Here is a 21310-nt window from a genome sequence, read left to right as displayed (position 1 = left end):
ATGAGTGCGGCTTCGACGATAGGATGTTTATCTAAACCAGAGCCCTCTGTCAGTAGACGGTAAACCCCAACTCTCAAAGTTGCTTCTCTCCGCTTTTAACATCTCTTTTTCCTGCTCGTCGGAGCTAGAGAATGGCGGAGCTCTGTGATCTATAAATCTAGAACCCATCTCAATGTCGATGTCTCTTTTGTCCTCTCCAAATTTATCCCGGAAAATCCAAGTTTCTCTTAAAGAAACCTCATCGGCTGGTTTCCTCAATCGACATGTTAGTCCCATTCTTCAGTTTTCTCCTTTGCCAAATAGAATTCAGCTTTTAAGGACCAGCTCAGATCCCGTTATCTTGCGTTCTTCCTGGAAACCGGTAGGGTTTTCGTCCCGCAGAAGTAAAGGGTTTTCTGCTCGTGCAGAAAATGGTGAAGGAGAGCCGAAGAATGTTATTGACGAAGCAGAAGCAGCTCGAGGAGAGAGTACAATGCCTTCTCGCTTCCGTTATTTGACTAAGGAAGCTCCTGATCGCCCTGTGAGGTGGCCATGGCTGATAGGTATGAAATCTAATATTTTTCTTCTTGGTTTGAACTATGAATCAGCGGTTAAGTATGATTAGAAGTATTCCGAATCTTGGAAACTAATCGGCATTGTTTGGGTCTTTGGGATACCCCTACATTGTACACAATACGAACAGCTACGAGAAGAAACACCCATTCAATGCCCTGTGCAGTGAAATGGGTTGCTACAGAGATGAAATTATTAACCAATGAATCTATCTGGCTTTTGTGAGATTTTTAATGTGTGTTATTTACATAATCTTATCAACTGAAATGTTACTAGATTGGCATTCATGAGTGGGGACTGGTTTGATGGATAGAAGGTGACTTTCTAAACACATCACAAGGAAACCTAAAAGATGGCAGGTCCTGACAATAGGTTCGACTAAAACTTCCCAAAATGCATCTTCACGTAGCTGTTCCCTAGGGAGTTCCTATACTGACTGAATATTGATTTTGAATGTTTAATGATATGGAACATTAATGAGCAAATACCTACCAGGTGATTGTAAGAACCTTTACTTACAAATTTTCTGTTAAAATTATTTTAATAGGAAAATTTATCATCTATGAGTCAGAAAAATCAGAATATGTGGCTATAGTACTTGTAATGAAAAATGTTAAAGGTCCTAGCACAACAGTTGATATGCTGAGCTTGGCAACAATGACCAATTCATGGCTGCCTGCACTGCACCTGAATTCAGTCAATTCAAGTTTTATTCATTGAGCCGAGAGGATAAAAATGTTTAAAAAGTGAAGGTTGGAAGTGAAAATGGATAATTTCTTCAAAGATATGCTGGACATGCTCTCAAGTCTCAACCATATCCTCATCCAATGTGGCATTGTTAGGGTGGTTTGGGCCATTTGTTTGGCCTTTTGGGAGTCTGTTGGTCCTTTCCAGTTGATGGCTCATAGGTATTTGGGCAGAGAAGGCAAACTGAAATGGAGGTTTAGCTGGTGGTGATATTTAGAGTCGATAGGAGGAGTGGAATGGCAGTATGTTTAGAGGAAAGATTCAAACATTTCAGGATATGGTTGAGGTTATGATGATTAGGTACTTATCTTAGTATTCGGTCTGTCCTTTATTGTATTTCACTGTGAATGTTGTACTGTTTGCAGTCTGCTGGTAGTTTGTGTCTTGTTCCACTTTTAAATTAAAGTCATACAATGTTAATGAAAATCACATCCACCCACACTCAGAGGCAAATGGAGAGATTTAGGTGGGTGTCAATGACGACCTGGTTACACACCACCCAATCCCAATCAATAATCATGCCAGTTTTGTGTAGAGAGAGAGACCAGATATCCTCAGGTTTATTAATAACAACTATGCTTTGTATACACCAAACAAAGTGCCTTTAAATTTGAAAAATGAATTAAAAAGATACAAGTGCTTTACCAGGAGAATTGGGTGACCTGTTTTGATGCCGAACACCGAGCTCTTGGATTTTGGCTAAACTATAGTAAATTATATCATGCAAATTATTGGGAAGTGGTATAAATCAAAGGAAGAGGTAAAAATGGGAGGCTGTCCATATCAGAACATTTATTGGAAAGATATTTGTCCTTTAAGTTGGTAGATGATATGTAGTGTGAACAAGTTGGCAATGGATATTGACTACTATACCCATCAGATTGGTGGCAATTTTCAGCCACAGATGTGGCCCCAGAAAGACTTAGACTTACATAATCGGTGTTAAGTCTGTAGGTGGTTGATCTTCTGAGCTTGCACCTCTGAGCCTCCGATTTTAAAGATAAAAAGAAGGGGTCTGGGTGGAGGTGGGGACTATGGTATTTAGATTAGCACTGTAAGAACCAGAAACCTCATTATTTATACTTCTCTAGATTTTCTATTATGAGATGTTAACATCTTATCTTCATGGTATAAATCTCGTTTTTTCTATTCCCTACTTCATGCATATCAGTAAAACACTATCTTCTAAGGAGGGATTTAATCAGAAAAAATTTGCATGTTGGTAAGTGAATTCTTTGCTATCTGCCTGCAATTTTTGCTATGATATGCAGCCCTGGCATTCCTTGTTTACGGCTGGAGAACGGTCTTGTGGGAACTTTCTAACTGGAGAAAGCTTGCTTTGGGAATAGCCCAGTTTGTGGGTTACATCTCGAAACTTGTGTTGGCCATTATCTTCCATTTTATTGGTGAGCCGGTTACTGCTTTGATCAGATTCATTGAGACCACACTGTACACACTTCGGTCTATATACTCTGGCATAGTGGCCTCTGCTCCTGTTCCGGAGTTGACGGTGGTCATCATGATGACTTCAGTAGTACTCGCCATTGCAGAAGCCACAGTCCCAGATTCAGTAAACAGCCAGACTTACATTCTCACAATAGCTGGCATACTTGCCTTTGGAGCCGTATGGGGATCCATTCCAGAGCTGCTTTTCTGGTTACTTCTGTTGGGATTGTTCGCATTTTCTCGGTTTGTGAAGAAGAGAGATGGTGTCTCATCTGCATTGCCTGTTGCTGCTGCACTGGCTGCTGTTGGGCAGCCTTGGGTTAGAGCAGTGGTTTTGGTTTCCTATCTGGCTCTTGCCATCACTCACCACTCAAAGAAACTCGAAGAAGGAAATACTGATGTAGAAGTTGGAACAACAGTTAGGAGGCTTCCTCTGCCATTGTTGGGTGCTGCACTGGTAATCGGAATCCATCTTGCTGCCAAGTGGGTTCGATACCGGCATTTGACATGGATGATAGTATAACTAATTGCTTGCAGATGCCACTTTTTCTGTGAGTGATCCTTTTCCTACTTAGCATGTAAAAATGGCTTCATTGCAAGTTCTTTAATGGTATTACCTTTTTTTATTGTGACCTACTTGGATCAACGGTTGAAATTATGTTTCAAGGTTTTATTTCCTGTGAAATTCATCAGTTACAGTCTTGGATTACACAATGGCTAAGGTCACAGAACCAAAGCGTGTTTCGTGTAGACTTGCAAAGTCAGTGGGCGACTAAGTCTTATGGGATCCGTAATTCTGCATTACCTTGTCTTGGTTGGGAGACCATCCCTCCGTAGTGTGCACCAATGACTGAAGCTCTATCTAGGATGGTCACTTTCTTTCCAGACTTTGCTTGTGATCATGGTGAACCAGATGTTGTTGAGACAGGAATCCATTTATGTAATCTGGTTACAGTCTCAACCATTATTCTGCCTATGTTATTGGCAGAGGGTGTTGCAATCTCTCCTACTGCATGGGCCAGGGGGCAGCATTGCTGCGGAAGCCATCAATCCACCATATTGCAAGACTAATCCACTAGAAGCAGAGGTATATGAGCACTTTTAAGTGGAGGGAAGTTGTGATCCATGACTTGGAAAATCAAAGACCTCCCACCCCTTCCCCTCTTTTCCCATATGGTCCTTGGTTGAGGGAGAGGTCCTCTGGTGTCTAATCAAACTCTCTGGTGACTTTGAGTAGTAATAATTACTTTCACTTTAATACAATGTAGTACCATATTTAAACCCAATAGTAGTTCTCGCACCCCTGGACTTGGCACATGTGGGAACCTTATGCACTGGGTATTTATTTTTATTTATTTATTTATTTTTTTAATACTTCGTACTCTGGTAAATTTTCATTACCATGGGATATCATATCGACTTTGGTTCTAGATCATCATCTCTTATTGATCCTAATGGTAGGACAAAACTCATGGCTATCAATAGGTTGATCTATCCCTTGTAGGAATTGGCTGATACGGAAGAGTATGGTGTCAAACACAATAGTTCAATTTTCTCTACAAGAGTTGCGTATGCTGGAGTGCTGGACAAACACAATAAGGAAATGGAGAAATATCCACCCCCAATTTGGGAATATCTAAATATAAAAAAAAGCATGTTAAGGTAGCTTTAAAGAAATTTGATGTTGGAAGTGTGTTCATCAAATCTAATAATTATATACCATGAGAAGAAGAATGTTGTCTGGTGGCATGGCCTTTACATTAGTGCGAGGGCCAATGAAAGGATGTGCAAGGGCATCAATAAAGGGGATTTTTCATTTTGTAGATGGGCGAGATGGTCATTTCAAGGGGGTCTATATGTGTCTGAGTGCAAGAGCGATCGAATCTTGATCATGTCCAGCATGGGATACATGCAATGAGTTGGGAGCACTATGACACACATCCCAAGGTGCTGCAGCCATTGGGATGCTCACTGCACCCCTCCCCTCCAAGAGAGGATCTAGATGCCACACATTTAGGTGATGTTCTTTTTCCCTTATATTATTCGTTTTATTATGCATGATATTAATGGGTTGTCCTTAGGTTTTCATATAAAAGTGCTCACGACTAGAAATAAAATTGTGCATGCATTTGTGTAATGTTCTTTTGTTGCCTCTTGTTGGAGAGTTTTCCATTTGGGCTAATTTCAAAGTTTTTTTGACTGAGAATTGGATTACCTTTCTTTAGTTGTTGCTTAAGGGGTTCCTGAAGGTAGGGATGTTATTCTTCCTTGATGTGGTTGATCTAGAGACATTGTAATGACTCAGGATCTACATTGAAACACGGGCATCGATTCATCAGAATACATGGCACAAAATGATTAGATGCAGATTGCACAATATTTGCTATAGGGAAAAGACCTATCATCTTATACCCTATTCCTTTCAATACACAGTTCAATCCATTGATACATACACACAGTAGAAGGAAATACGAGAGATGTCTAGTAGTTTTTCAGTATTTTACTCTAGACCTTCTTCCTATATTCTCATGACATGTAAAAGCCCTTTTACTCGGCTCCATCCGTTTGGGGATAAATGTTTAATTAGCTCGTTTAGGGTTCATTTAGACTAATTAAAGACCGATATTCGACCAACCATATAAATGAAACTATATCTAGCCTATCGATCAAGAGTACTAAAGATCGATATCTTAAAGTGAAAAGGACCGATTATGCCCGACCCGCCCGACTGATTGACACCCAGGGAAGAACATTCTCGGATCAACCTCGCGATTTCGGTGGGTCTATATGGTCATAGACGAGAAAGGAGAAACTAGGGTTTTTCTATCTATATAACGCAGCCCGCTTAAACTACTTACAGCGCCTAGTCACAATTACGGTAGTTCTCTATAGACGAGAAATTAGGGTTTTTCTATCTATATAACGGAGCCCGCCGATGCCACTGCAGCTTCAAGATCTTTCTGGTTTGCACTTCGGGTTAGGATTAGGGTTAGGGTTAGGGTTAGGGTTCACCATTGATTTGATCGGTAAGAAGCTTCGGCTTCACTTGTTCTACCATGTCCATCGCCATTGTTAGCACTTCCTGTTCTTCTTTCTCTACACTCGTGGCTTTTCGATTTCTTTTTCCGTTTTCTTTCGTTCATGTTTCTATCTGCACGGTGCACCCCGGGCTTCTCCGAATCATCGTTGACGATGAAAGCCCCATTGCGCGTGCTAAAGTGTGCCATTCAGTGTTGCAGTTTAGCTTCGATTTCTTCAACAGCTGTTCTGTGTCAAAGTAATGGATACATCTTTTCTTCTTTGGATTTGCCAGTCTATTTCGTTTGTTGCCTTACCTATAGCTCTTTTGTCTTCTATATGATCACTCGAAAGAGCTTGTCATGAAGGCAGATAATGAGCTTGGCGAGGTTAACATGGAGGCTATACTTTTTCAATGGTTTTGCCTCTAAAATTCCTCGCCACAAGTGAGATGGCTAATCGATCTAGGCAATATCAGCCTTCTTTTTTATTAGTTTATAGTTGTAGTTCAGAATGTTTATTGGCGATGATTAAATGTTATCCGCGCTTCTGAGAGAAATCCATGAAGCAAAAAAAGATAATATGGTTGAATTTCTTGATATGAGCCAACCTTATTATTTTGTTATATTTGATCTTTAGTAGTTCTTTGTTTGTGTTTTTGGGTGGTTTATGTGAATTGGCGATGATGATTAACGTACAGCTTTACGCCAGTTCTGCTTCAGAAAATTCTTGATTGATAGAGCTGATATATCTCTGAGCCTTTTTTCCACAATTTTGAGCATTGATCAATATAGATTGAGACTTGTAGCATTTATTAGTTCCTATTGTGATATGAAATTCTAGTTTTTTAAGTGCTTCTTCCCGATAATTATTTCATACCCATATTGTAGGAGTGGTTTTTCCTTTGGTGGGGGGCTGGAACCTAGTCAACCCTTTCCAGGAATAAGCTACCAGTAGCCAGGACCGCTGCATTACAGTGAAGTAGTTCGTTATATTATAATCCTTATTGTTATGATCAGTTAGGTCCATACGTGTATGACTTCTTTTCGTTTTGATGTTCTTGTGTATCTCTGCCAATGACGATTTGATCCATGTTATTGAGGTGTAGTGGAACTGAGACCCCGTTTTCGGGGAGAACCTACTTGGGGAAGCTGCATTTCACATGAAATTAACGGATCTCACTGAGGCATATTTCAATGGGAGAGCTACTTTTGTGTGAAAGAAATTTCTCTTATGGAGAGTGCAAATATGTGTAGTTAAGCTCCAATTCTGTATGCTGTATTACTTTTATTCTGATTTGTAATTTATTTTGTCGAGTTCAAGAGTTTGCGTTCTGTGTTACTTGTGTTTCTACTCTATTTATCAGATTCATCTTAAAGATATTTTCAGTGCCTTGCCAATGATGATATGATCCAATTTGTTTGAGGTGTAGTGGAACCAAGACCCTGTTTCAGGGAGAACCTCCTTGGCGAAGCTGCATTTCACATGAAATTAACGGATCTTACTGAGGCTATTGCAATGTGAGACAGTATGAGGTCTATTGAATTGTGTGTTGTGTGGAAAAAATTTCTCTTACTGAGGGTCAAATAGTTTTGAATTATCTTTTATGTTGTTTGCTCCCTTCTGTGCCGTTTATTAGTTTTTGTTATTCTGTTTTGATGAATGGGTGCATCTTAATGTTGTTGTATAGGGGAATAAGAATTTATCCAGTCTGGCTGCTTTTCTTATGAAATTGACCCAGTTCTTTAATGCTCCATATCCTATCAAATTTTGGAGGTCTCAGTATCTTTCTGGTTTCCATTGCATATAGATTTTCTACCTGGTAGGTCTTACATATTATCTCTCTCATATTGAGTTTTAACTATCTTCATACCCTTTTATTACAGGATTGGTATGTGGCTGAAAAACTCATATATTGTGTGTTGTCATCAGCTTCTTCTCTTGATTATCTACGAGATTGGAGTTAAATAACGGCACTACATATTTTTTTGGTTAATATATAATTCATTGATCTAGTTGTATAATTTTTTCCTTAAAATAAGGTATTCTATTAGCAACTAAAGCTGCAGTTGTAGAATAACATTAATTTTTTGTTGTGCATTTTCATGGCATGCTGTAGCTATTATTTGTTCATTAGTTAGTGTGATGCAGTTTCTTCAACACTGATGACATTTAAAAAAAAAAACTGTCATTCTCTCCAGCTTTCTATCGTTTATTCTTTAATGTTGATGGATTTCCTCCGAGAAATTAGCCAATTGTAATGTGATCATAAGATGAGATTGGAGCTTCACTTTGCCCTCTTGTTTTGTCACAATTTTGGAGGTCGTTTACAGCAACAATTTTGGAGGACGATGGCTGAGATTGCTGCAAGCCTGGAAGTATGTAACATCGACTACATGGACGACTAGAGCTAACCCACTTGTGAATTTTTATTTGTAACATCGCATATATTATGGAAGCATATTCAAGACAAAGAATGTAAATTTTTTGTTTTCTTTGGACAAATGCTTAAATGTATAATTTCATTAAAGCTTGAGGTTGTAAGTTGAATGCATTTGTAATCTATATTTTTATTAATAAAATAAAAAAATTGGTTTAGAATTTCCTAAGCCTTTGCCCAAGGTATAAAAGCCTATAATCTCTTGCTCTGTTAATGAGGAAACAATCCAACAAGAAATTCTGTTAATATTAGCTCATGTTGTTGCTTCTCTCTCTCTGATCTACTGTTTAATTTTTTTTTTCTGGGTTATGGCATTTTATGTGTTAATGAGGTCTTTTGACCAGTCTGATTTATGGGGTGTGGTATGGCCGCTCTTGTATTTGTCCATAATCAGCTTGTTTTTGTGGAAATGAATTTTGGTGGACTCTTCATATCTGATTCCCACCAGTACAGTGAAGTGAGAACCTCCAGACCACAAACCTAGTAGGTCTTTCAAATTGTGACATCATGAGAACTAGTTAAGAGAATTTGGAATCTAAAATGCCTATAATTTAATCTGATAGTTACATACTGAGAATATATCTTTAGACCAAGGGAGTCAAAACTGTACTTTCATTAAAGGGGAGAGAGCATAGCTTACATCTTTATATATATATATATATATATATATGGCTAGGGGTGTCAAAAAAGCCCGATTAATCCGAATCTGCCCTAGCCCACCCTGAGCGCGAATAGGGTTTGGGCTGAGATTTCAACTCATAGGGTGGGTTAGGGTTGAGATTTTCAGGCCCGAGGTAGAAAAAGGGCTTTCATTTCTAGTATATTTCCAGTCTACACATATACGAAAACTTTGGTCTTTGGCCTCTTGCAATGCATTAAGATCAAACAATCAAATAACTGATAGTATTGAGTTGGACTGAATTGGATTAAACATCGTGGCTCAATCAGGGTCCATCAGGGCTGGGTTGGATTGGGCAAAACCCGATAGAGTTGGGCCTATCCCAGCCCGACCTTGGGCTGGGCTGGGCTTGGGTTGAGTTAAAAAACCCAGCCCAACCCAACTCATTGACACCCCTAATTATAGCACAAGCTAAATGTAGTTAATCCATAATTTTTAGTGGATTTTTATTTTAGATGTTCAAGGGTGTTGGTGGTATCTGACAGGACAAGGAGATTCATCTCCTGGAGGCATTGAGCCCTATTTGATTCACAAGGAGAAGGGCGCTCCCGTAAACCATCTCTAATTTCATGCTTCTTCCATTGTCTTGTTCATTGCTCTTGTTACTGTTTGTTAACTGAATGTTATAAAATGCTATGGCTTTCTATAAGAATATTCCTGCTTTTCGACCCTAGGTGGATATCTATACTGCCTTGTCCCAGCAGCCTAGGGATATGGGCATGGAGTTCTAGTGACAAATGAACTTGGGAGACTGGCTGTGTTTGGCATGCATTCTCATTTTTTGAATGCGTATTCCCATTCTAAATACGCAGAATGCATTCTATGTAGTAAATCAGAACATTGTTTGGATACCCATTTGACTAAAATTCACTTAATTACAGAATGTTTACACTTGTTTAGGCATTTCAACAAACAACTCATATGCAAAATCTCGTGGGGGAGGGAGAGGGAGAGCCAAGCAGCTATATAGAGAGAGAGAGAGAGAGAGTCACAATGTAATCTACACAATGCAATGTTCAATCAATGATATCAACTCTACTGTACTTCATCAATGATGATTGGTGACAATCAACAAACCTACCTGCAACTTTATTATGAACTCTGTACCAATGAATGTCATAGTGAGGAAGCTATGTTGCCCTTGGCCAAAGGCTTCCCCTCGCAAGGAGGGATATCATAAGCGGAGATGGAGAGTAAAGGGTTCGGATGCTAGAGTACTAGATTCAGGAGAAGGGGCAGTGGAAGGTTCGAGCTGCGGGCGATAGGCAATAAGTGAGAGAGAGAGAGAGAGAGAGAGAGAGAGAGAGCAAAATCTTCAATGAATTACATGCTCTCAAACCAGACCCACCATATTTCTGCCATTGATTTTTCCTATAGTATTGAAGGCCGACGATATTGACGATCAACAAATCTTACCATGCAAGTCTTAGTGGAGGAGGAAGAAAAATAAGAGATTGAGGAGAGTCTGGATTTCTACTTCAGCTTCCCAATCCTTGTTCCAAAGATCATCTCCAAACTCTCAGCTAAAGCTCTCTGCCTCAGAGTGTCTTCATCTTTTATCTTGAAAACCGAAATCCAATTCAATGTTTTTGGAAGGAGATGAAGGGGAGGACGCCGACAAGAATTGCCACCAACAGAAGTTTTGAGGCAACGGGGAAAAAAAAAATAGAGGAAGAACGAATGAATGAAAATGAACTCCACGTCTCGTTTACTCAGAGGTTTTTCTTGCTGAAGAAACTTCAACTCACAAGTTCTGACCATCGAGGATGATGTCGAATTCGTTGGGGCTGTTAGAATGTGTTTTTTCCACTTTGCCTTAGAACGCCGAATGGGTCATTTTGAGCGTTATAGAACGGGTTGCGTTCGCTGACGCATTCCAGAGTCCAAGTGTGAGAATTGATACCAAACACAATTTTTAACATCTTAGAACATGTTTCAAGCCTAAAATGCATTCCAAGTATGCAAATCAAACACAACCTTTATACGGTGTCTTCTAACCATTACTTCCCAAGCTCAACTATTATTGGAGAGGCAAGGGCTATTCATCTCTGAATCACAAGTGGCAATTGATGATGGGATCCAGCATATCATGGTTCATTCTGATTGTCAAGTGGTAATGAACGTTGCCTTCGAGACCCCCCTTCTTCCCTCTCCCCACCTTTGGAAGTCTCCACCATTATGATGGGCAATAGATTCCTTTTAGTTCGATGCACATCTCTCTTTCTCTTTTGTTCGAAGAGATGAGAGTGCTTATGCCCATGCTATCTCTAAGTGGCCAATGTGCTACCTTTATTTGGGTGTGTGGAAGTCTTCATTTCTGCAAGATCTTCTTGATATTGTACTTTCCCTCTAGGGCCTCTTTCGTGCCAAAAAAGAAAGTTGGACATTTCCCAGTCCATTCCACTTTGCAATCTATTCTCCAACAGAAGTTTTGAGGCAACGGAAAAAAAAAAAAAAAAAAAAACAGAGGAATGAATGAATGAAAATGAACTCCACGTCTCGTTTATTGAGAGGTTTTTCTTGCTAAAGAAACTTCAACTCACAAGTTCTGACCATCGAGGCTGATGTTGAATTCGTTGGGACTGTTAGAATGTGTTTTTTCCACTTTGCCTCAGAACGCAGAATGGGTCATTTTGAGGGTTATAGAACGGGTTGCGTTCGCTGACGTATTCCAGAGTCCAAGTATGAGAATTGATACCAAATACCATTTTTAACATCTTAGAACGTGTTTCAGGCCTAAAATGCATTCCAAGTATGCAAACCAAACACAACCTTTATATGGTGTCTTCTGACCATTACTTCCCAAGCTCAACTATTATTGGAGAGGCAAGGGCTATTCATCTCTGAGTTACATTGGCAATTGATGATGGGATCCAACGTATCATGGTTCATTCTGATTGTCAGGTGGTAATGAACATTGCCTTCGAGGCCCCCTTCTTCCCTCTCCCCACCTTTGGAAGTCTCCACCATTATGATGGGCAATAGATTCCTTTTAGTTCGATGCACATCTCTCTTTCTCCTTTGTTCGAAGAGATGAGAGTGCTTATGCCCAGGCTATCTCTAAGTGGCCAATGTGCTACCTTTATTTGGGTGTGTGGAAGTCTTCATTTCCAGAAGATCTTCTTTATATTGTACTTTCCCTCTAAGGCCTATTTCGTGCCAAAAAAGAAAGTTGGACATTTCCAGTCCATTCCACTTTGCAATCTATTATCTTTTGAGTTTTGATGGGCTTTTTTATCCCAAAAAATAATAATAATAATAATAATAATAATAATAATAATAATAATAATAATAATAATAATAATAATAATAATACGGGTAGGCATTGGGCGGGCTTGAGGGGTGGTTTAAGCCCAACCCGAGGTCTATGAGGGAAAGCCCAGCCCAAGCTGAATCCGACCTCGGGTTTGAGCTTGCCCAACCCAAGAATACCATTAAAGCATGCAATCGGGCTCGGGTTTTCTCCAATTGGAAGTAAGCTCGGGAAAGCTTTCCAAGGAAGAGCATATGCATTCACTAGTTATTTTTAAGGTGAATGTTCTTTATCCGGGAGCATGGCGGTCACACTTATGTAAAACCTAGTCAATATCTTCCTTCCGAATCAATATACAATGCATGAAGGTCAATTTACAAGGAGGAGCGAGACAGATATAAGGGCATTGTCATGCAAGACCCAGTCAGTGCTTCCCTTTTTGTTTTGCTTCTTTCTATTGTTTTGGGAACTGTTTAATTGATGGATAATTAATATAGTTAAGTACTTGATGGTATGTGTAAGGTTCATTGTAAAAGTGAGTTGCGTGACAGAGAATTTTCATTGACACCTGTGTCAAATAGTTTGTAAAATATTTATCAAAATAAAATAATAATAATAATTTATAATCTAAATTAAATAATTTTTTAAAATAAAATAAGAAACAATCAAAAGAAGATATTAAACTCTAAATGAACTTATAAAGGTATAATATAGAGAATCCCAATAATTTATACTATATAATGCATTATGTATGCACTGGTATTTTTAATTGAAGGTTCGGATTTCGTATGTGTTTTCTCAAAAGAAAAAAGAAAACAAATGGTTGGTTATGTGTCTAGGATGTCCATTCAATATGTTCCATATTTTAAGGGGTGTGCATATCATCTCATTGGATGGTTAGGATCATTTGATGGCATTGATTGTTGTATGCTACGAAAATAGAATCCCAGAGCAAATGGATTCAAATGCTTCTGGGACAGTGTTTGAGCCGTGTGTCATTATGCTTTACATGCGACGTGCATGAGGTAGGAAATAAATAAAATCTTTTTTTGGTGTAAGGGAATAAATAAAATCAAGAGTCTTTCTATATATATATAATAATAAAATCAAGGGTCTTTATATATATATATATATATATATATAGAGAGAGAGAGAGAGAGAGAGAGAGAGAGAGAGAGAGAGAGAGATTTGTATGGTTTGAGAAAATATGTTTTGACAATGATTTAGAATATTTAAAGCAAGTTATTTTAAATAAGCATGTGTTAATGATGTTTTAAATATTATTTAAAAAATTAATCAACAAATACCCCAAAAGAATAAATACATGAGGTAAGAGCACTTTTATATTTAATGTGTTTTTTGGTTTCTTCTTTTTAAAATGGGGAAAAGTCTCTCTTATTCTCAAGAAATGAATAAAAAAAATCCATGTACGATAGGCAACAATTTAGAAAACTCTTTTCCTTTTTCTTTTTTTCTGTCATTTTCTTTCCAACCCAAACACTCAATTGATTCTTGAATGTTTCCTTCATTCGTTGCATATCAATTAATCTAAAATCAAACTCGATGGGATTTAAGAAAAAACATAGGTTCAAGTGCGATAGGCAACAGTTTAGAAAACCCTTTTTCAGAAAAAAATTTCTTCTATTATTTTCATTTTCTTTCCAATCCAAACTCTCAATTGATTCTTGAATGTTCCTTTATTCGTCGCATACGAATGAATCTAAAATCAAACTCATTGGGATTTAAGAAAAAGTAGAGGTTCATGTATGATAGGCAACAGTTTAGAAAACCCTTTTTCTTTTATTTTTTTCATTTTCTTTCCAATCCAAACACTCAATTGATTCTTGAATGTTTCATTCATTCGTGGCATACCAATTAACCTAAAATCAAATTCATTATGATTTAAAAAAATGCAGAGGTTGGGTACGTAGTTAGTATTCATGAATGGAAGGTTGACTCAATCAAAATGAAAATTGGGTTGAGAGAGGCATGGTGTCATTTCCAGAAGGGATGAAGAGAAAGTGACAAGGTTGGGCACCCTAACAGCTTTCCTCCAACTCACATGCTCAAATCCTTTATAATGAGACAGTGAGCACCAACAGGTATCCAACGGGTGGACAAAAAGAGAAAAATTGGCAAAAGAGAGCCAAAAGCCAGAAGCATCCTTTGTGGACCGTAGAACGTGCCAGCTTGTGAAGTTCTTTTCTAAGGCTGTTAGATTAGGTTTTCTATGTTTTTTGGTAGAAAGTTAGATTAGTTATTTAAATCAAACTTTCTGTGTTTCATGTGATTTGATTGCTTACTTTCAAAGTTCAAACTTGTGGTAATCAAAATACAACAAGTGGTCAGCGTTCTTTTCCAGCCTTCCCCCTTCTATTTTATTAAGAAACCGAAATAATAACAGAAAAAGAGTTTAGGACACATGACATTTGTGAGTTGTCCAATATAAATTAATTGTGAGACGCGTTCGTGGCTATAACCATTACCAATTACATAACCACTCTTTTGGTGGGCCCATCAATTCTAGTTAGATTGGATATGTATGAAAATCGTTTGCAGTCATTGCATTGGTGTAGTGAGCATCGGTTGACTAGGTGTTTCTTGGAGTACGTATCCATGTGCTCTTAGTCGTCTAATACTCACTGCACCTCACTGTTCAGTACAGAGGATGTGGACTTATTGAAAATATAGTGATTGAACACCATGAGATCATTGTACTGTGTTGGTGTCATCAATTTGTGATTATTAGGGATTTGGGTATAACTCATTTTTAAAAGTTAGCCTCTTAAAAAGAAATCTTAGTTCTTTTGCGGTGCATCAATTTTCCTAGTGAACATTTGACGACTGAAAGAACCTTGAGTGCATTCCGAAATTTCAACCATTACGATTCTCATTGGGGGTTGGCACAGTAGAGTATCTTGTTCTTAAGAAGAGGATGCATAACTAACTTTAAGTCTTCACATCGAGATACTCAAATCTGATATTAGATTATCAATTGGGAAAATTACATGATCATCCATTATTGAGCTTCCCATTACAAAATTATCGACTTAAAATTTAAGTTAACAAAAATACCCAAAATTAGGTTTGGGTTTACAAAACTACCCAATCAAAGTTTCAGTTAACAAAAACATCCAAAATCAAGTTTGAGTTTACATAAACTATTCAAAAATAGTTATTGTTTGTCTTCCACATATAATCAGATATTTTTTATAATTGAAACTTTGAGTGGTTAGCTTTGAACCCCAAACTCAATCTTGGGTATTTTTATTAACTTAAACTTTAAGTGGATAGTTTTGTAAAAGGAAATCTAATTTTGAGTACTTTTACTAACTAAAACTTTTGATGGATAGTTTTGTAAAGAAAACCGAAAAATGGATAATCATGTAATTTTTTGTTAACAATTCTCCACATGGATTTTGGGGATGGTATTGATATATATCAATTTGGATCAGATTGGATCGGCAAGTATCGATTGATTTTGCCATTGCTTTTTTTAAATGGTACAATTTTTTACTGCTTCACTCTTGAAACGATAAGAGTAATCGATTTGGATCAATCAAAATCTCAACTGATACTGATAGGATATGACCAGTACAATGCTGATACAAACCATGATTCTCCTTGTGGACCCAAATCTAATTCAGATGTTAGTAGTAAAGCAAACGCCTAGATGCTGGTTGATGTGTATTGTGTGTGTGAGCAACACAGGAACAGAAGGCAGCTTATTAATAAGAATCACGTGTATTTCTTGGAACTCGAAGAAGGCGGATGAGGAGGCCCCGTTATAGTGTCCATAATCTTGTTTTTGTGGGAATGATAGCAAATGGCCATAGTGTTTGTTTCATATTTAGTTGGATATTGACTTTATTTTGAGTTTGTCTGCTTTGTAGAATGTATTAAGAGATGTTAGACTGAAAGAAAAATGAACAATTGATACAAAATGACATAGAGATTTAACGAAATTCACACATCAATGTGATATTTTCTATTTCCTCGAGTGAAGAAGATCAAGATAATTCACTCTATGTTGGAAGAAAGATTACAATGGAAATCTCTAAAAAAAAAATCCCTCAAAGTGGCTACAAGAAATCTACCTCAAAATCTAAACTAGAAGTCCCTTTTTCTCTTGTTTTCTTGTAAACGACAAGACAACACTACATATGGATACTCCTCCAATTTGAGTTGATTCAATGGGTGGCATCCGTTGTTCATCTGCTATCATCCTAGATCTTAGAAAAAAAAAATTCTCATTAGACATACATAACAAGGGATGATTATACTTAATTTAGTTCAAAATCTAGCGGTGGAAGCTAAACATATAGGATTAGGGACTTTTCTTCTGAGAACGTAATGGAACTTATATCTAGTTTATTTTAGTGTGATGTTTCCTTTCATTTAAAAAAGAAAAATTTTGACACTAGTCTCCGTGTCTGATTCCCAACATTGTTGTGTGATCGAGAAGCTTCCACACCATAAACGTGGTAGATCTTTCAAACCCTAATAATTCATGAGGGCTATTCAAGAGAGTTTGGAATCTAAAATGCTAATTACTATAGCTGAAATAACCTAAAGGGGGTGAATAGGTTATACTAGTGGATTAAAAAAAAATCGGTTAAAATCTCTACCCATGTGGTTGTAAATAAATTACGGAATATAAATAATAATTACAATCACACACGACATACTCAACTTGAGTCTAATCCACTCTCTACAAGTTCCACTTACAAGGTATTCCACTAATCTTCCCTTTTAGTTCAGTAGGTAAGGAGGAAAACTTTTACAAACTCTTTTGATAAGATAAGAACATCCTTTACAGATCTCCTTTCTAGGTAGAGAGTGACCTTCTAATCTTTTTACAAGTAGAGAGAGACCTTACACAATCTTTTAAGGTTAAGAAAATCTCACATAAGCCTAAGTACATTCTAGGTAATTGTAAACAAAAATTCAAAGTGGAATATAAGGTTTTTCAGCCATCTCTTGTAGTGCGTGGTATGAGTATATAAGAATGAAATATTAAATCATAGAATGTCTTCCAAGTAAGATTGTCAATGAGTGTGAAAGACTTGTATTGAAGTGCTTGAGTTCTTTTCTGGAGAGAGAGAGCATAAAGGGCAAATTAGAATTCAAACAATGATCACCATTTTTTTTCACTTTTAATATTTTTTTATAATGACACTTAAGAAAATTATTTGATTATTAATAAGCCTAAAGTAAGGTATTTATATAGGTGATTAAGGGTTTTAAACTAGGTAAGAAACCAATTAAGATTTGGGTCATTAATGTTTCCAACAGATGCATTTTGGTTGTACTAGTAAAGGTTACCATTGGACAAATATAGCCATTGGAGGCTCAGTCAACTTATCCAGCTGACTACCGATTAGTCAGATAACTTATCGATTGAGTTCCGATAGTTATCGGTTAGCCTCTATGTTTAAAAGCCTTTCAAGAACCGGTAGGCTTTTGGCTTTTGGCCTATAGACCTGTTTGTGCAAAAACACGTATAACTTCTTCATTTAGGCTCAAGAATGTCATGATTCAAATTTTGTTATCTTCACAATTTAATGCTCTAAAGTTTTCAAAATAAAGTTATTTTTGAGTTAATCATTTCAATTGATTAAATTGCCCTTGAATGTAGACTTTAATCTTAAGACAGTAAAGATTATGGCTTAACCTAGCCAATAGGGTTTAAGACAGTAAAGATTATGGCTTAACCTAGCCAATAGGGTTCAACCTTCATTAGGTCTTAAGAGAATGATTATTAGGTTCCACATAGGATCTTTCTAAGTTAATAATGACTCATACATGCTAATTCATATGCTGTGTAGTGCGTGTGAAGTGTGTGAAGTACGTGTTGATTACACATAACTAGACTTAAGGTCTTCAATCTTGGTTTCTTGCCAATTGTCTTCAAGTTTTCTCTATAGTCTTATAAGTCAACTATCTTAATTCACTTTCTTGCTTTCACAAATCTTCAATTCTCCAATGCTTAAGAGTCTCGATATACTTGATATCTTGACATCGATGAGTAGATATCCTCTATGCTATCTTTGACATAATCTCCTTCACGCATAACACTTAATATATAAACGTTAAATTCCTCATTTGTTTGTTATCATTTAAATCAATCTTGGAGTCGAGCTCTGAAGGTGAGATCTCCACCAATATCTTAAGATCATGGGAGTCGAAAACACTCCTGATCCAAATTGAAGCTGAATGTAGTTGATCCATATTGCAAGAGAGGATTTCTATGGATCTATAACTGAAACCATATACTGGGGTTGATTACCCATTTCTCCAGGAGTCTCAGATGGATTACTGAACAAATTGAAAGTGGTTGTACTCCAGTCTTTCTGTTGCACGTTTCCCAGCCCATCCCACATTGCAATCCTTTAACCTGAGGGGTGGCTCAAGCCTAACCTGAGGTCTAATAGGGAAAGCTCAGCCCGAGCCCAATCCGACCTTAGTTTGAGCTTGCCTAACCCAAGCAAACTATTTAAGCATCCAGCCAGGCTTGGGTTTTCTTCGATTGGAAGTTCAGGCAAGCTTTACAGAGAAGAGAAGTTGCATCCATTATTTATTTTTAGGGAGATTTTTCGTGGCTACCGCACCTGCATAAGACGTAATGAGTTTCTACAAAAAGCACGAGAGGGACAAACACAAGGGCACAGGAGTGGAAGTGATACTCCTTGACGAAGAACTTCTTCCTTCTTTTATTTTGTTTTGTGTTTTCGAAAAATGTGTATGACAATGATAATTTTTTTGAATAATATAATAAAATGTGCATGACAATGATAATTTTTTTAAACAATATAATGATAAGTCATGTTTAAATTATTTTCAAATATTCTATACCTTGACTTAAATAAAAAATTAGGAATAAAATATGAAACAATCAAAATAAGGTGTCAAGTTCTAAATACATCTATACATGTGTGATTTAGAGAATCCCAATAACCAATACTATATAATGCATTATGTAAGCTAGGGTTTGGATTTTTTACAGGTTTGTTTGATCACTTTGAACCATATTGCATGTGTAATTATGCTTTACATGTGACGTGCTTGAGGTAGGGAATAAATAAAATCAGGGGTTTTGAATGATAATTTATATGATATGTGAGAATACGTTTAGACAATGATTAAAATATTTAAAGCAAATTATTTTAAATAAGCATGTGTTCTAAACTTCTAATGACGTTTTCAATATTATTTAAAATAACTAATAAAAGAATAGCGAGGATATAAGAAGTAAGGGCATTTTTTTTTTCCTTTCTCTTTTATATCATCATAAACTGTTTTAAAACTAAGAAAATCTAAGGGAAGGAACTCCATGAAAAGGTACCCAACAGATTAAAAAAAAAAAAAAAAAAAAGGTAGGTTCTCCATCAAACATGGACTAAAAAAACAAAGAGGAAAACCCGAGAAGCCTTAGAATTATGAGAGCTACATATGGATGAGATGCCATTTTTTTTTTTCACTTAAAACATTGTTTTTTCTTATGCTAGGATTGATTGCTCACAAGGGGGTAGAACCACGAACTAGTCCAAGATGATTAGACAAGGCCTACGAGGAGTCAAGAGGAGTTCCAGAGAAGGGCCAACACTTATTTACAGAAAGTGTGTGGCTTGCTACATGCAATACATATTATATGTGGTAAAAAAGTTCTCTTTCTATTTCCAAAAGAAAAAATAAAAATCCCTTTCTATTCCAATCCAACCTCTCAGATGTCTTGATTCAAGAGGTGCATTTTCACTATTGGTGAAGGGAATCCTGGTCCTTCATTATTTCAATTCAATGGTAAACAATGTTATCATTTGGAAAGGAGGCTTTTTAGAGGAATTTGATCTATTGCCTTTTAAAGGTAGATAAAGACATTTTAAGCTAAACTTCCTTTGTTCAATGCGTAGGACAGGTGAATTATCAAATCGATCGAGAATTTTTATATGAGAGAATGAATTACACACCCAACCATCTTTTCAGCTATGCCAAAGATTCATTTTCACCCCACAGATCCTGGAGTTGTCGAAGTCCGAAATGCCAACTATGGAATATGGCTGGGTTGGAAGACCTTCTCTCTCTCTCTCTCTCTTGAGAACAATTTTCTCCAAACCTCATGAAGGGGGAATTCCCTTAGATGGCCATAATTATTTATTTTTCTTTCTTTTTAATTTTCTTTCAGACCAAACACATTAGATTATTAGAATGTATCCTTCAATTGTGGGTGAAGAAAAAAGCCAGAAGCATCCTTTGTGGACCGTAGAACGTGCCAGCTTGTGAATTTAGAGCTTTTCCAAGCAGTAATTTAAAAATCAAAGGGAGTTCGTAACGTACCCCGCCTTTCTGTTTTTATTTTTATTAATTTTTTTTTTATGCTATTTTGATTGCGTCCTTTCAAAGTCCAAACTTGTAGGAATCAACATACTACAACTGGTCAGCGTTCCTTTCCAGCCTTTGTTCTTCAATTTTAAAGAAGACTTGTGAGAACCGTGCGTGGCTGTAACCATTCCATTCCCACAGAATACCCGCTCCTTTGGTGGGCCCATCTATTCAAGAATGATTTGAAGTTTGGCGATTGAGAACCGTCAGATCATTGTACTCTATCGGTGTTGTCAAGTTGTGATTCTAGGTACTTCGATAGTGCGTCAACTTCTCTAATGAACATCCAACGATTGAGAGGACCTTGAGTACCTTTGAACAAATGAATCAATTCAACAAAAATAGGTACAATCCCTTTATTTCGGGCTGTTTTCTAAGAAAGTTCTTAGCTTTCATCATGAGTGTGAGAAGAATTGAGGCTGATCCAACTAAGATGTGCTTGGTCTAACGGTCATCAAGCAGTCAAAACAACCTCTCGACCTTCCCAAAATAAGGTTGCATAGTTCTCACCCCAGCCCCCCCAACCTTATATATGTGGAAACCTCGTGCATCAAATACGTCATTTTTTTCTAGCTAAGGTGAATCTAATGGTAGTTGCTACTTGCTCCCCTTGGTTAGGATTTTCACAAGGTTAGGATCTAGCTCTTAAAAAGAGTGTGCATGAGTAACTTTAACTCTTTACATTGGGATACTCACAGCTGATATATGAGACCCTAGGCAATAATAGTAAATGGACCAGAACAGTTGGGAAACACTCGAGTTCCTAAAAGAGCCAGCTATATCAGAGCTATTATAT

General features: G+C 37.2%; 1 protein-coding gene, 1 long non-coding RNA gene and 6 other non-coding genes across 8 annotated transcripts; all 8 read left to right on the top strand.

Moving 5' to 3' along the window:
* Positions 1 to 26: 26 nt before the first annotated feature.
* Positions 27 to 3454, top strand: LOC122093709. The gene is made up of 2 exons (XM_042664136.1): positions 27 to 542; positions 2571 to 3454. The coding sequence occupies exons 1-2, from the start codon at positions 173 to 175 to the stop codon at positions 3266 to 3268; spliced, it is 1068 nt and encodes a 355-aa protein (XP_042520070.1). The 5' UTR covers positions 27 to 172; the 3' UTR covers positions 3269 to 3454.
* A 1077-nt stretch (positions 3455 to 4531) lies between these two features.
* On the top strand, positions 4532 to 8361 carry LOC122094277. The gene is made up of 2 exons (XR_006144705.1): positions 4532 to 6022; positions 8097 to 8361. It is a non-coding gene; the product is annotated as an uncharacterized LOC122094277 (long non-coding RNA).
* Positions 5897 to 6037, top strand: LOC122094606. The gene has a single exon (XR_006144919.1). It is a non-coding gene; the product is annotated as a small nucleolar RNA snoR134 (small nucleolar RNA).
* LOC122094603 lies at positions 6285 to 6371 on the top strand. The gene has a single exon (XR_006144916.1). It is a non-coding gene; the product is annotated as a small nucleolar RNA U36a (small nucleolar RNA).
* LOC122094587 lies at positions 6438 to 6527 on the top strand. The gene has a single exon (XR_006144902.1). It is a non-coding gene; the product is annotated as a small nucleolar RNA Z223 (small nucleolar RNA).
* On the top strand, positions 6836 to 6951 carry LOC122094588. The gene has a single exon (XR_006144903.1). It is a non-coding gene; the product is annotated as a small nucleolar RNA Z278 (small nucleolar RNA).
* On the top strand, positions 7159 to 7274 carry LOC122094589. The gene has a single exon (XR_006144904.1). It is a non-coding gene; the product is annotated as a small nucleolar RNA Z278 (small nucleolar RNA).
* Positions 7642 to 7747, top strand: LOC122094600. Its single transcript, XR_006144913.1, has one exon. It is a non-coding gene; the product is annotated as a small nucleolar RNA snoR97 (small nucleolar RNA).
* Positions 8362 to 21310: the final 12949 nt, after the last annotated feature.

Source organism: Macadamia integrifolia, chromosome 11, assembly GCF_013358625.1.
Source record: "Macadamia integrifolia cultivar HAES 741 chromosome 11, SCU_Mint_v3, whole genome shotgun sequence".
Classification (NCBI taxonomy): domain Eukaryota; kingdom Viridiplantae; phylum Streptophyta; class Magnoliopsida; order Proteales; family Proteaceae; genus Macadamia; species Macadamia integrifolia.
The sequence above is the reverse complement of the archived record's forward strand: the minus strand, read 5'-3'. Positions and strand labels throughout refer to the sequence as shown.

Bases quoted from the DNA above. Each gene is read 5' to 3' on its own strand.
- LOC122093709 (XM_042664136.1), top strand. From the start codon at position 173: ATGTCGATGTCTCTTTTGTCCTCTCCAAATTTATCCCGGAAAATCCAA. The intron at 543-2,570 runs GTATGAAATCTA...TATGATATGCAG, and splicing joins GAGGTGGCCATGGCTGATAG to CCCTGGCATTCCTTGTTTAC.